The 12,133-nt window shown below is 48.5% G+C and overlaps 1 protein-coding gene across 4 annotated transcripts; it reads right to left on the bottom strand.

Annotated features, from left to right (window-relative positions):
• Positions 1-1,328: 1,328 nt before the first annotated feature.
• Positions 1,329-10,603, bottom strand: Prkag3 (protein kinase AMP-activated non-catalytic subunit gamma 3). Of its 4 annotated transcripts, none has more exons than XM_076931658.1 (14): positions 10,374-10,603; positions 10,138-10,177; positions 9,521-9,673; positions 8,797-9,203; positions 7,577-7,658; positions 7,402-7,460; positions 7,256-7,301; positions 7,028-7,082; positions 6,498-6,624; positions 6,237-6,402; positions 3,144-3,181; positions 2,833-2,979; positions 2,262-2,502; positions 1,329-1,738 (listed from the first exon to the last, which is right to left on the bottom strand). In XM_076931658.1, exons 1-13 carry the CDS (start codon positions 10,509-10,511, stop codon positions 2,386-2,388), a joined length of 1,575 nt encoding a protein of 524 aa, XP_076787773.1. In that variant the 5' UTR covers positions 10,512-10,603; the 3' UTR covers positions 1,329-1,738; positions 2,262-2,385. The 4 variants fall into 4 exon arrangements, with proteins under 4 accessions (XP_076787773.1, XP_034354003.1, XP_076787775.1 ...); XM_034498112.2 differs by having other exon boundaries at positions 10,479-10,603; XM_076931660.1 differs by having other exon boundaries at positions 10,351-10,525.
• Between the last annotated feature and the right edge of the window lie 1,530 nt (positions 10,604-12,133).

The raw sequence follows: 12,133 nt of genomic DNA, 5'->3' as shown, positions 1-12,133 counted from the left end.
ACATGGGCTGAAATGCTCTCTCAAAAGTAATTTTTGAAGGAGGAGAAGGAAGGGGAGGAGGAAGAGGAAGAGGAAGAGAAAGACAGAAAAGCAAGCAAGCTGGGAGGTGGCTCCATGGCTCAGAGTTTGTAAAACACATGTCACAGAAGTGTGAAGTCCAGAGTTCAAGTTTCCAGAACTTATGTAAAGCTCAAGAAGGTGGGAATGATGACCTGTGGAGTCCCAGTACTCCAGCCCCAGGAGATGGGCAGTACACACAAGCGATCCCCAGAAACACAAGAGGCTGCTTCCCAGCAGCAACACAACAAAGAAACCCTGTCTCAAACAAGGTAGAGGGGGAGGGCCCACACCTGAGGGTGTTCACTAATCTGCACTGTGAGACACTCACACCTACATGCTAACCCCACAATCACACTCCAGTGTGGCACACTTATGCTTGCAAGCACACACAAGAAAATAAGTGAATGAAAAGGAATTTTTTAAAAGACAGTAAAGGGGGCTGGAGAGGTGGCTCAGCAGTCAATAGCACTGACTGCTCTTCCAGAGGTCCTGAGTTCCCAGCAACCACACGGTGGCTCACAACCATCAGTAATGGGCACCGGATGCAGCCATCTGGTGTGTCTGAAGACAGCAACAATATACCTGCATACATGAAATAAATAAATAAATCTTTTTTAAAAAGATGGTAAAAATATGAATCTGCTCTTTCTCCATTGAACCACTGGATCTGAGGGCCCGTGTCATCACAGGGAGGGTAAAGGCAGATGAAGAGACCCAGAATTGACTGAGATTAATTTCTTTCTACATGGTGAACTGGGGTCATAGTAGAAATTACATCCACTGTTACATCCAGTGTTACATCAATGATGTTTCCCACAGGCTCCCATTTGTAGGACTGAGTTTCATCTACTATGAGAGTAATTAATAAACACTCTCCTTATCATTTGTTACAAATCAAAGACTAAAAAAAAAATGTTGGCAGAATAACATTCTATGCACAAAAGAAGCCACTTGCAGCTTTTGTCAGTTGCAGATTTTCTTTTGAGTGTTTGAATTCTGGAGATATAAGGAGTTTGGCACAAGTTCATCTCAATGACTATAGCAGTTGAGCAAGCCTGTAGCATCCAAGACTGTGGCTTGCTCTTTTGTTTCTTTCTTTTCTTTCTTTCTTTTTTTTTTTTTTTCTTGATTCGTCATTCTTAAGGATATGAATACAAGATCCTCTGTCTGGTGGGAAGAGACCAAGGGGATAGAACAATGCCCATTGATGACAGCCAAGGAGCCTTCCCCGCCCCCCCCGCCCATGCAACAGTGTCAGCAGACAGCTCTAGAGTCAAGGACTTTTCAATGTTGGCCTCAAGCATCTTGGAAGTCCCAGGAGAGTAGGCTGGTGGATGGTGGTGATGCAATGGTGGCTCCCACAGGGGAAGAACAGCCAGGGCTCCCAGGAGCTAGAAACATGAGTGCACATGGTCCAGAGACCAAGCATTTCAGGCCCCCATCTAAATCCATAGGCTGCAGTCTCACAGACTCACTGAGTTCAACCCTGACCCAGGATCAGAGAAAGGAGTAAGCAGGGACAAGGTACACAGATGATCCAAGACTGATTACAGGGTCTCTGGTTCAGGGACTTGCAGGCTTGACTCCATGGTTCTTTCATCGTCCTGGTGCACCGGGCATGCTCGAAAGCTTCTAAGAGTACAGGTGTAACAAGGACAATTAGGGAAGGCTGGAGAGCCTGTGAGAAAAAGAGGAAACAGTAACCAAACCGGGAAGAGGAGGTGCCTTCCCAGAAGGAATCTCACCATCTACTGCCAACTGAATAGACTGTCTACCCCATCTTTTGGCCATGGCTGCATAACCAAGCACAGTACCAGGACAGTCTGCAATCTGACAAACTTGGAGATGAGCAGTAGGTGGACACTCCCTCCTGTGTTAGCTCATAATGATGACGGAAATGCATTCAACATAAGTGTATTAGCTTGCTTTAGTCTCAAGAAATTCCCAGCAAGTGGGAGGTAAATGAAGTGAACGGAGAGGAGGCAAATGGATGTCCCACCTCCACCCATCCCTTCCAGCAGGACTATCACGACCTCAGCTGGAAATGGGACTAAGCAGTGGTCTTAAAACCTTATGTTGACAGTTACTATGGGCCTGTGCAATTATGACTGGCACCACTGCCATCTTTGAGGTACCATAATGAGCTCTAGGAGCTTAGGAAGACTGAAGGACTAGCCCTATAGCTCATTGGCGAAGCCTACCTGTACCAGAGCGGAGCCAGCAGATGGGGGTGAGAGAGGATGAAGGCCAATTCCCCTTCAAGTTCCAAGATCCTTTCATTGGTTTTCAGGTGAAGAAGATGGCGTGGGTGTGAGGACTCATGTCTCAGGCACTGAGGGCATCAATGCCAGCAGGGCTGAGTACCAGCGCTTGAAGTATGTCAGAGAGGGAGACCACGCCCAGAAGATGCTGGGTCTCATCCACCAACACCAGCCTATGCACCTGTGGGTCCACAGGGATCAGGGAGGGCAGAGCCTTTGGCTACAGCAGCTAAGAGGGCCGGGCCCAAGAAGCAGGGAAAGATTAACACAGCTCAAGGAGAAAAAGGGCATCTCCTGAGAACAGCTGGCCATGGCTTTGACCACTCAGCTGGCTGTGGATCTTGGCATGAGGGCCCTACGAACAGGACCAGACACCTACCAATGCAGATGCCAAAAGTTGGTCATGAAAGGGAAGGTAGGCCTAGTGCCCAGTATACAGGCATGGCAAGAGCTATGCAAAAAAGAATTAGGCCATCTGTGTTGAGGACATGCCCAGCAGGGTGGAAGGTACCTGTTCCCGTGCAATCCTGTCAATGACTTCACCTAGGCTCTCGTGAGGCTGGCAGGAGAGAACTCCCTCCAGACACAGTGTCCTCTGCCTCAGAGCTTCTCCCACACTCATGTCTAGGTGGTTGTAGGTTTGCTGGGCAGCCAGGTGCTGGAGCAGGGAGAAGTGTCATGAATCAACCTCATCATCCAGGCTGCAGCCTGGAGATCACACTCTGATACACTTGCAAACAGTAGTCCCAGATACTTCTCACTGGTCCTCATACTTCAACCTCCCTGCAGCACCCCCCTGTAGGTGTCCCCACAGACACTTACAATGACATCAAAGCGGGAGTAGAGGCCCACGACCTGACCTGCAGTGGGGATGGAGGAGAAAGGCAGGAAAGAACACACCTCAGAACCAGAGTGTTCTTTAGGGGAAATGAAAAAGTCTTTTGAAATTAGCATCTTGACAGTCCCCCAGGCTGCTGGCTTCAGTCATGGGGCATCAGATAGGTTTAGTACCATTAAGATGCTTGACTTTCAGACCTCCTGTGAGCTTCAGGGAGAACATGGCATTGCCTGTGAAATATTTCAGCCTCATAGTGTACAGACATTAGACCTTTAGGTTCAGTTCCTGGTTCACAGGAAACAGGGACATAAGCACAAGACACAGCCTTGGCAAATGGACAAATCTGGAGATATGATTTTTAAAAGCTTATTATATTTTGTGTACATTGGTGTTTTGCCTGCATGTATGTCTGTGTGAGCAGAGGGTGTTAGATCCCCTGGAACTGGAGTTACAGAGTTGCCATGTAGTTGCTGAGAACTGAACTTGGGTCCTCTGAAAGAACACCAGTGCTCTTATTAACCACTGAGTTATCTTGCCACCCTAGAATTAAAAAAAAAAAAAAAAAAAAAAAAAAAGACATTTTAAATTACATTTAGTTAGTGCACATGCGTGTATGTGTGTGTGCGTGTGCATGTGTGTGTGTGTGTTTAAGTGCCATGACACACATGTGTGGTGTGTGGAAGTCAGACAATCTTCAGGTCAGTTCTCTCCTTGCACTATGTGGATCCCAGGAATCGAATGCAAGTCTCCAGGCTTGACTGTGAGTGTCTTTACCGGCTGAGCCGTCTCTCTATCCTTACAGGTGGAATATAGGAGGGAAATTGATTCAGACTTTTCAACTGATGTGTGCTATGAAAATGAGTGGAAAGAGAACAGTCTTCGATTTAAATAGACTTCAGGGATGAGTGAGACATGGGAAATGAGAATTAAGAACTGGAAATTAGGTCACAGTAAATTATTCATAGTTTTAAAAATAACGTCTCTCTTTTAAAAATTACTTTAGGGGACAGTGAGCCGGCTCGGTTGGTAAAGGCACTTGTTGCCAATCCTGACAGCCTGAATTTGATCCCTGGAACTCACACAGTGGAAGGAGAGACTCTTAAACGCTGTCCTCTGAGCTCCTTGTATGCATAGTGGCACGTAGGCACCCAGATAGATAGATAGATAGATAGATAGACAGACAGATAGACGTAATAAAAAAAAACCTTTACACTCTATTTATTACTATTGTGTGTGCACACAGCATGTGTGTGGAGGCCAGAGGAGGACAAGCCTCAGGAGCTGCTTCGCTCCTTCCACCTGAGTGTCTCCTCTGGGCTGGAATTCAGGTCACTAGGCTTGACTGATAAATGCCGTTACTGGCTGAGCAGTGTTGGGGAGTATAAAATGTGCTCACTGTAAGGGGTATGAACTGAAGTATCTAGGGGTGATACGATCCAGTGTCTGTAAGTTACTTAGTTACTTCTGATGAGCTGATCATGGCAATATGTTGTTCTCTAGCATTGTATTTCCTTTGAAATGTTTCATATTTAAGTATAAGTTAAAAGTCCTTGGGGCTTGAGAGATGGGTCAGTGGTTAAGAGCACTGACTGCTCTTCCAGAGGTCCTGAGTTCAATTCCCAGCAACTACATGGTGGCTCACAACCATCTGTGATGGGATCTGATGCCCTCTTCTGGTGTGTCTGAAGACAGCAACAATATATATATATATATATATATATATATATATATATATATATATATTAAACAAATAAATCTTAAAAAATTCTTCATAATATCCAGCTTCATTCTGTTGAATATAATTAAAGAGTTATGTGTGGGCTACATACCTCTTTTTAATGTGGTGTGTAGTGTCTGTATGTGTTTTGTGTGTGTGCGTGTGTGTATGTTTGTATTGTCACATGTGTGGGTTTGTGTGTGTGTTCCTGCATGTGTGTATGTGTGTGTGCTGTCACATGTATGTGTGCTCCTGCATGTGTGTATGTGTATGTGCTGTCACATGTGTATGTGCTCCTGCATGTGTGTATGTGTATGTGCTGTCACATGTGTATGTGCTCCTGCATGTGTGTATGTGTGTGTGAGTGCGTGTGTGTGTGAGAGTGTGTATGTGTGTGAGAGTGTGTATGTGCTGTCACATGTGCGTGTGCTCCTGCATGTGTGTATGTGTGTGTGAGTGCGTATGTGTGTGTGCTGTCACATGTGCATGTGCTCCTGCATGTGCTGAGGCTGGGGGTTGATGTCTTTCTCTGTTGCTTCCCATTTTGTTTATTCAGGCAAGATCTCTCCCTGAACCTGGTAATCTTCCACTGAACCTGGTATTCCAAGATTCAGCTAGTCTAGCTAGCCAGCTTATTGTCCCCAGGGATCCTCTGCTGTCACTTCCTGAACCCTGGGACTACATACCACCCCCACTTAATTGAGTGCTGAGGAATCCAATCTGTGGTCTTTACGCTTAGAGTAAACAATTTTACCAGCAGAACCATTTCCCAAGCCCCAACTTTGAGACACCTTGTAGCCAAAGTCTAACTAAAGAAATGTTCTTGCTGTCTGACCCTTTCTAAAACAGGACAATGGGGTCAGGCTGGGTGTGCAGGATCCCATGCTCCATTCTTAGGTGAGCACAAAGGATCTGCTGTTTCCTTTGACCATCATCTTATTGCAAATAATGTTACCAATCCTCCCTCAAAGGCAGAAGGACGAGTTCCCTCCACCCATGGGGCATTCTGGGTAGTGCATCCCCACAGTTCAGCATTAGTAGGCAGAGGCAGGACTGCTATGAATTTGACGCCAGTGCGGGCTACATAGTAATCTTCTGTGCAACAGGATGAGACTGTGTCTCAAAACAACACCCCTGGCACGGAAAAAAAAAAATCCCCTTTCACAATTGGGCAAACTGGGCTTAAGGTTAAATAATTAGATCAAAGTTCAAAGTGTGCAAAGACTTCTAATCAAACTCTATCTTGGGCCCTACAGCTGATTATCTAATGATTCTAATGGTTCAGCGCTCCGCCCACATACTCCCAGTCAGACCCTCCCTTGCCCACCCTAGCTAGAGCCTTTTGTCCTGAGGGTACTACCAGATTCATTGACCACAGGCAGCGCAGACACACGGCGGTCCACAAAGATGTCTAGCGCAGTCAGAATAGGGGCCGATTCCAGAACTACAGCTAAATCTCGGAATGTGCCGATGCCCAAGTCTTGGATAGTGCGGCAGAGGAAGGAGGGCCTGGGCAGCAGGGCACCCTGTTGGGATGGGACACAATAGTGATCAAGATCAAGACGCTTGATGCGGAGCATCTCCCGCGGCTCTCCCTTTGCTCCCACCAGCCCAGGCTCACAAATATATGCAGGAACTTGAGTAGCCGCTTGTGCGTGAGAATGTAGAGCACAGTGCCGGAGACAGGGTCCAGGACCGGCAGGCGGTGGATCCGGTTCTTGATGAGGGCATAGACAGCTTCAAACAGACTTTAGGGAATAGAAGCAGTGAGACTAGAAGCAGCATAGTAAGGACCCTTCATCTGAGGCCCATAACAAGGTTCCCTCATCCCTCTGCTTCTGGGAAGAAGTGAATGAATGCAGGACTGAGAAAGATAGCACAAGGGCATGTTTCAAGAGTCTCAGAGAGCAATGGCTTAGCACATGAAAGTCCTTGTTGCCAAGCCTGTTGGCCTGGGCTCAGTCCCAGCAACCCTGTCAGTGGAAGAAAAGAACCAACTTCTGCAAGACATGCTCTGTTCTCTGCATATGGACCATGATGCACACAGACAGACAGACAGACAGACAGACAAACAGACACACACCCCCAAGCAACAAATACAACAAAAATCTTTGGTGGGGACAGGCTCAAGTGAACAGAGAGCATGTTTACCTGTCATTGGGAGAAATGGAGACTAGAGGTTTGAAGCAGCCTTGTAGGTAGATCTCTGTAGAAAAACCCGAGTCAGTCCACAGAAGTTCCCAGTGGCCTCATGCTGTCTCCTGACTACTTCCTTTCCTACTTGAGGCTTCCCCATTGCCTTGTGCCCTCCAGGAAATCCCACCTTTGGTCTCAGGCCTTGGGACCCAACTTGAACCCCTGCAGTCTTCTCCAACTTACCCCTCCAGGTCTCAATCTTATGTTCTTCAATCTCGTAGATCTGGACCTAAAGGCATTGGTGGGAGTTTGGGGTCAGACTTGAGCCCTGGAACATCAGGCCTCCTGAAGATCCCCTATCCCAGCCCACCAGTCGACCCAGAACTCACCAGGGGGGATCTGTAGTAACGGTGCAGTACCAGGATGAAGTCTGTGATGGTGAGCATGCCTGCAGGGTTGACAGGTGACAAATGTGGAGGACGTTAGGCTTAAGTGCAAGGCTCACTGAGGATCCCAGCCTGCCAGCAGCCTTCCACCAGATGAGGTCCAACCACCTCTCCTCACCTACAAAGCTCTGCTTCTTGCTGTCCCACAGAGGAGCTGCCCTCACACCATTGGCCACCATGGCAAAGAAAGCCTTCTTTATCTGAGGGACAGGAAAGAACAAAAGGGAGGGATGCAGACTGACAGCAGTCCACCCTCCCCTCTTGCTGTCCCCACCAGGTTCCTCCCATGGGATCTTCTCCAGCTTTTCTCCCTATGAGTCTGCCTCTTTCCAATGACAAGACCACACTTGCCATGCAAATATGACTGCTTGTGCCCAGAGGGACTGAGGGCCCGTTATTAGACACAGCAGTGTTTCCACGAGGAGGTCATGAACATGCAGACATGGTGTAAGTTTGCTTATCTAACTACTAGAGGTAATACTTATTCAGACAATGTTTGCATAGCTGCATCAGTCTCTTCACTAAATTTGAGACTGACTTACTGTGATCTATATCCTAGGCAACACTACCCATATGTGCTGCCTGTACTTTGTTTTCATCTTTTCTTCCCTTCCTTCCCATCTCTTCTTCCCTGCCCTTACTTTCTGTTTCTGGTGGTGTTGTGTGTGTGTTGTTGTTGTTGTTGTTTGGTTTAGAGGCTGGCCTGCAACTCGAGACCCTCTTGCCTCTGCCCCCTCGGTGCGGTGCTGGCATTACAGATGTGTACCACTGTATCCAACTCTTTGACACACACCAAGATTTAAGCAAAGCTCTTACAATAATATATTTCTTTGTAAAACAGCAGAGCCAGATAGTTCTGTGGATGACACATGTACCAGGCTTGAGCATGTATGCATCATGCCTTGAACATTGTCTGCTCTGCAGTAACAGTGCTGAGGACGGAATCAGTTCAGCCTAGCGGAAAAGCATTTACCATAACTAGTACCCTTCTCTTGGTCCTGAGCAACTCTGAAACTCTGTCTTACGAGGATAACAGAGTATTCTTCCTTTGTCCTGGGTTGTCCCAAGACTCCTCTGAATCAAGAGGAGCAGGCTTCTGATCCTCATTTTAGAGATGAAAGGGAGGTAAAATGGCCAACCCCAGGTTTAGCAGGTTCAAGGTGACAGAGCTGTGATAGCAATTAGGAGATCCCCACAGAGCATGCTCTCTCCCTCCTATGATGCTAAGAGAGAGCCCTAGAAAGGGACTTTCAGACACTACACCTTAATAAATTCAGGAGTGGTATTACAGAGGCAGGAGGCTGAGCCATGTCAAGTAGGGTCAAGCCAGAATCTTACCTCCAGCGTGGTGTCAAAGATGACCAGTTTGGAGCTGGTGGCCATGGCATCATAACAGGTGTGTTCCTGCATGAAGTGCATATAGACCTGGGCTCCAGGCTTCTGAAGCTCATCATCCCAACTCAGGCTGAGAAGTGGGGCTTGTGGAGATGGGCAAGGCCGAGGCCTGTCCTCCCCCAGGCCTTCGAGCTCACAGTCCCAGGCCTCTGGGGCTGGGAACTCTATGGTCAGCTCCAGGTCACCTGTGCTGGAGCCCACTCCTGAGGCTGCACAGTCGGGCAAGAGCAGGTCCCACCCTGTGGGGGAGGTCTCCGCTTCAGCCAAGGGAACAGCTTGAGCCAAGGGTGTGGCCTTTGGGAATGTGACCTCCTGCCTGGTGGACTCAGCAGCTGGTCTGGACTGGGCACCTGTTGGGGGAAGAAGGCAGGGAGGACAGTAACTTCATCTTCCAAAGCATGCTCTCTGTGCCTTCAGTGTTTGGCAGCATTTGGGCATTGGGGTTATTGTAGGGTCTCAGAGTCCTAGCTGACAGCAACTCTGTTCCATCTTTCCAAGGTGACTGCACTGGGGCCCTGGGTCATCAGCAGAGTGATTGCCTCTTGTTTAGGGAGACAGAGGCCACAAGATGAGGCTGGGCTTAAGTTCATGTGATGGAGAGGTCTGAAGTCAAGCTTCGATCTGGAATTCCTGCTGACCATGGCACCATAACCAACCTTAGCCTCACCTTCTCCCAAGCCCGGTGGCTCTGCCTCCTCCACAGCCTCCTGTCTTGTCCATCTGGCAGCCTTGACTCCTCGAACGGCACAGGTTCTTTCTGAGCTGGTGTCCACAGCTGGGGATGACCATGAGTTTTCTCCTTGTTCTAAGAAGTCCATCTCTGGAAGGAGAAAAAGAACCTCTTTGATTAGTAGAGAAATGATTCAACAAAACCAAGCCCGATGCCATTAGTGAGGCTATTGGAAGCGTTCTAAGCCCCTCCCCCCAAAGAAATATTTTTCATTTTCTGTTCATAGGAACCTCCCAAGGCACATATTGTAAATAGGAATAGCATAACTATTCAGCATCAAGGGACCAGAAACTCTGAGCGGTTAAGCAATTTGTCACAAATCACACAGCTGGAAAGTGGTTAAGTAAAGTTTGCAGTGGGGTTCAGGTCTTCAGCAAAGAGGAAAGGAGAGGTGGGAGACACACACTAGAGAAAAGAAGAGAGAGAAAGCTGAGAGGGGAAAGAATTTCTTCTGACAAAAGCCAAGCTAGGGTTAAAGACTGGGATTTAAAAAGGCGGGGACAAGGGAGCTAAAGAGAAAAGGCTAGACCCACAGGGAGCAACACTCCACCCACCTTGACTCTCTGGACCCCCACTGTGGCTCCAGGTCAGGGTCTTTGGGAGAGAATGTCTGAAGTGAAAATGCTTTCTATTCTAAAGTCCCTGGGTTGTCCCCTTTAAAAAATACACCCACCCAAACACCACACGAATACAGATATGCACAACTTGCACACCCCTGGCACACCTGGAACCTCACACAGTCACGTACACGCAAAATACATACATACACAGCACCAAACAGTTCACACACAGAGTACAGTGCACAGCAAGCACGTGGGCCACACACGAGCGCACACACGGCCACGCGCTTGCTGTCCTTCTCCGTCCCAGAGCCGGCCCCCTGGGACCCCGGTACCCCAGGCAGTGTGTGCTCCAGCTCAGGCTCCATGCGGCCAGCTCTAGTCCGCTAGCAAGTGCGCGACAGGCGGCGACGGGATGGCACTATTCTGGGCCGGTCCCTGGCGGCGTGCCCTCGAGGGATCGGGTTCTCTCTGATTGTCAGGTCTTGGGAGGGAGCGCTCAACCCGCAGCTGTTCGGGCGCTGCAGCTTGGGGGCGCTGCGGAGGCGGAACTCTCATCTTCGAACTGAGAGTTCTAAGGAGGAAAGTTGGCTGCCTCCACTTTCTTCCCCATGAAAACTTCCCTAGCCTGGGTGGGATGAGTTAGGAAGGATGCACTCGAGGATGGAGGAGGATGAGGGGGTTGTGTGTGGTCCTAAGAGAGGAGCCAGGGTATGTCAAGACATCCCATTTTGAGTCCCACCAACCTATTCCCTTCTTAGGTGAAAGATGAACAATAGAAAAGGAGAATCAGACCGGTGGGCATGTTGCTGGTCATCACAAAGGCAAGAGATGGGGCTGAGAGCGTGGGCTCGTACCTGTGTGCAGAGGGAGTAATACCTGAGTCGGCCTGTGCTTGCGAGATGAATGGGTGTGCAGGAGTCCAGCCAATAACCCACCATGAGTACTGACTCTGCATCTCTCTGTGCCAGAGGGGAACCCAGCCTGGCTCCTGTGTGGCTCACCCCCTTCCTTGGCATTCCTAGGGCCTGAGTCAGAGTCCAAATGGGGAACACTGACCCAGCTGCTCTGGCTTGCCTCTCCCTGTCTCTCCCTTTCTCTTGTCATTCCAGGCTCTTCTATCGGGACCCACTGAGTGTACACTCAGGAATGGTCTATTGGATTTCCTGCTGGATTTATTGGACATACTTTCTTTTCTCCTTCAAAGCACCTGCAACAGCCTCCAAGAATGGCGGAGAACTGTGTAGGAGGGATGCTTTTGCTTTTCATGAGTGTCCCTGGGACCTGGATCTGTTGCCAGACAGTGGAACTTCTGAGGCACAGAAAATGCCTACCTCACCATCCATCAGCCTGAGCTCTATTGCCTAGGCTGACAGTCAGAGCCTATATTTTGCTGAACTTGTGACAGTGGTCCACAGCTTGTCACTGTGCGATATTTTCCTTGCTAGCGACCAGTCAGTCTCTAAACCAGTATTTGTTTTAGGTTTTAAGTAGCATCACTTACAAACAAAAATCAGCTAAGATAGACATTTGGTTGTCATAACAAAGACCCAATTTAAGAATGCCTCAGGAGCTTGTGAGGTGGCTCAGTGGGTGAGAGCATTGGCTGGGCAAGCATGAGGACCTGAGTTCAAGTCCCCAGGGCCCACATATAAAGCTGGATGTGATCACTTTCTGTGGAGGTGTGGAAGTAGGAGGATCACTGAGACTTGCTGGTCTCCAGCCTAGTTTCAGGTTTAGTGAGTGGCTCTGTCTCAAGAAAGATTAAGATGGAGCCTGATAAAACAACTTCCTCTGGCTTCTGGGAATACATGTGCACACCACATATCACACACACACACACACACACACACACACACACGAGAAAGAGGGGGAGGAGAGAGAATACTTCAAACAATAGTCTATAGGCAGTCTAGAGCCGGTAAGGTAGTTGTGAAACCATTCAAATCATCTTTCTTCTTGAATATCAGGTGGCCATTCTAGCCTCTAC

Source organism: Arvicanthis niloticus, chromosome 3 (assembly GCF_011762505.2).
Source record: "Arvicanthis niloticus isolate mArvNil1 chromosome 3, mArvNil1.pat.X, whole genome shotgun sequence".
NCBI classification, from domain to species: Eukaryota; Metazoa; Chordata; class Mammalia; order Rodentia; family Muridae; genus Arvicanthis; species Arvicanthis niloticus.
The sequence above is the reverse complement of the archived record's forward strand: the minus strand, read 5'-3'. Positions and strand labels throughout refer to the sequence as shown.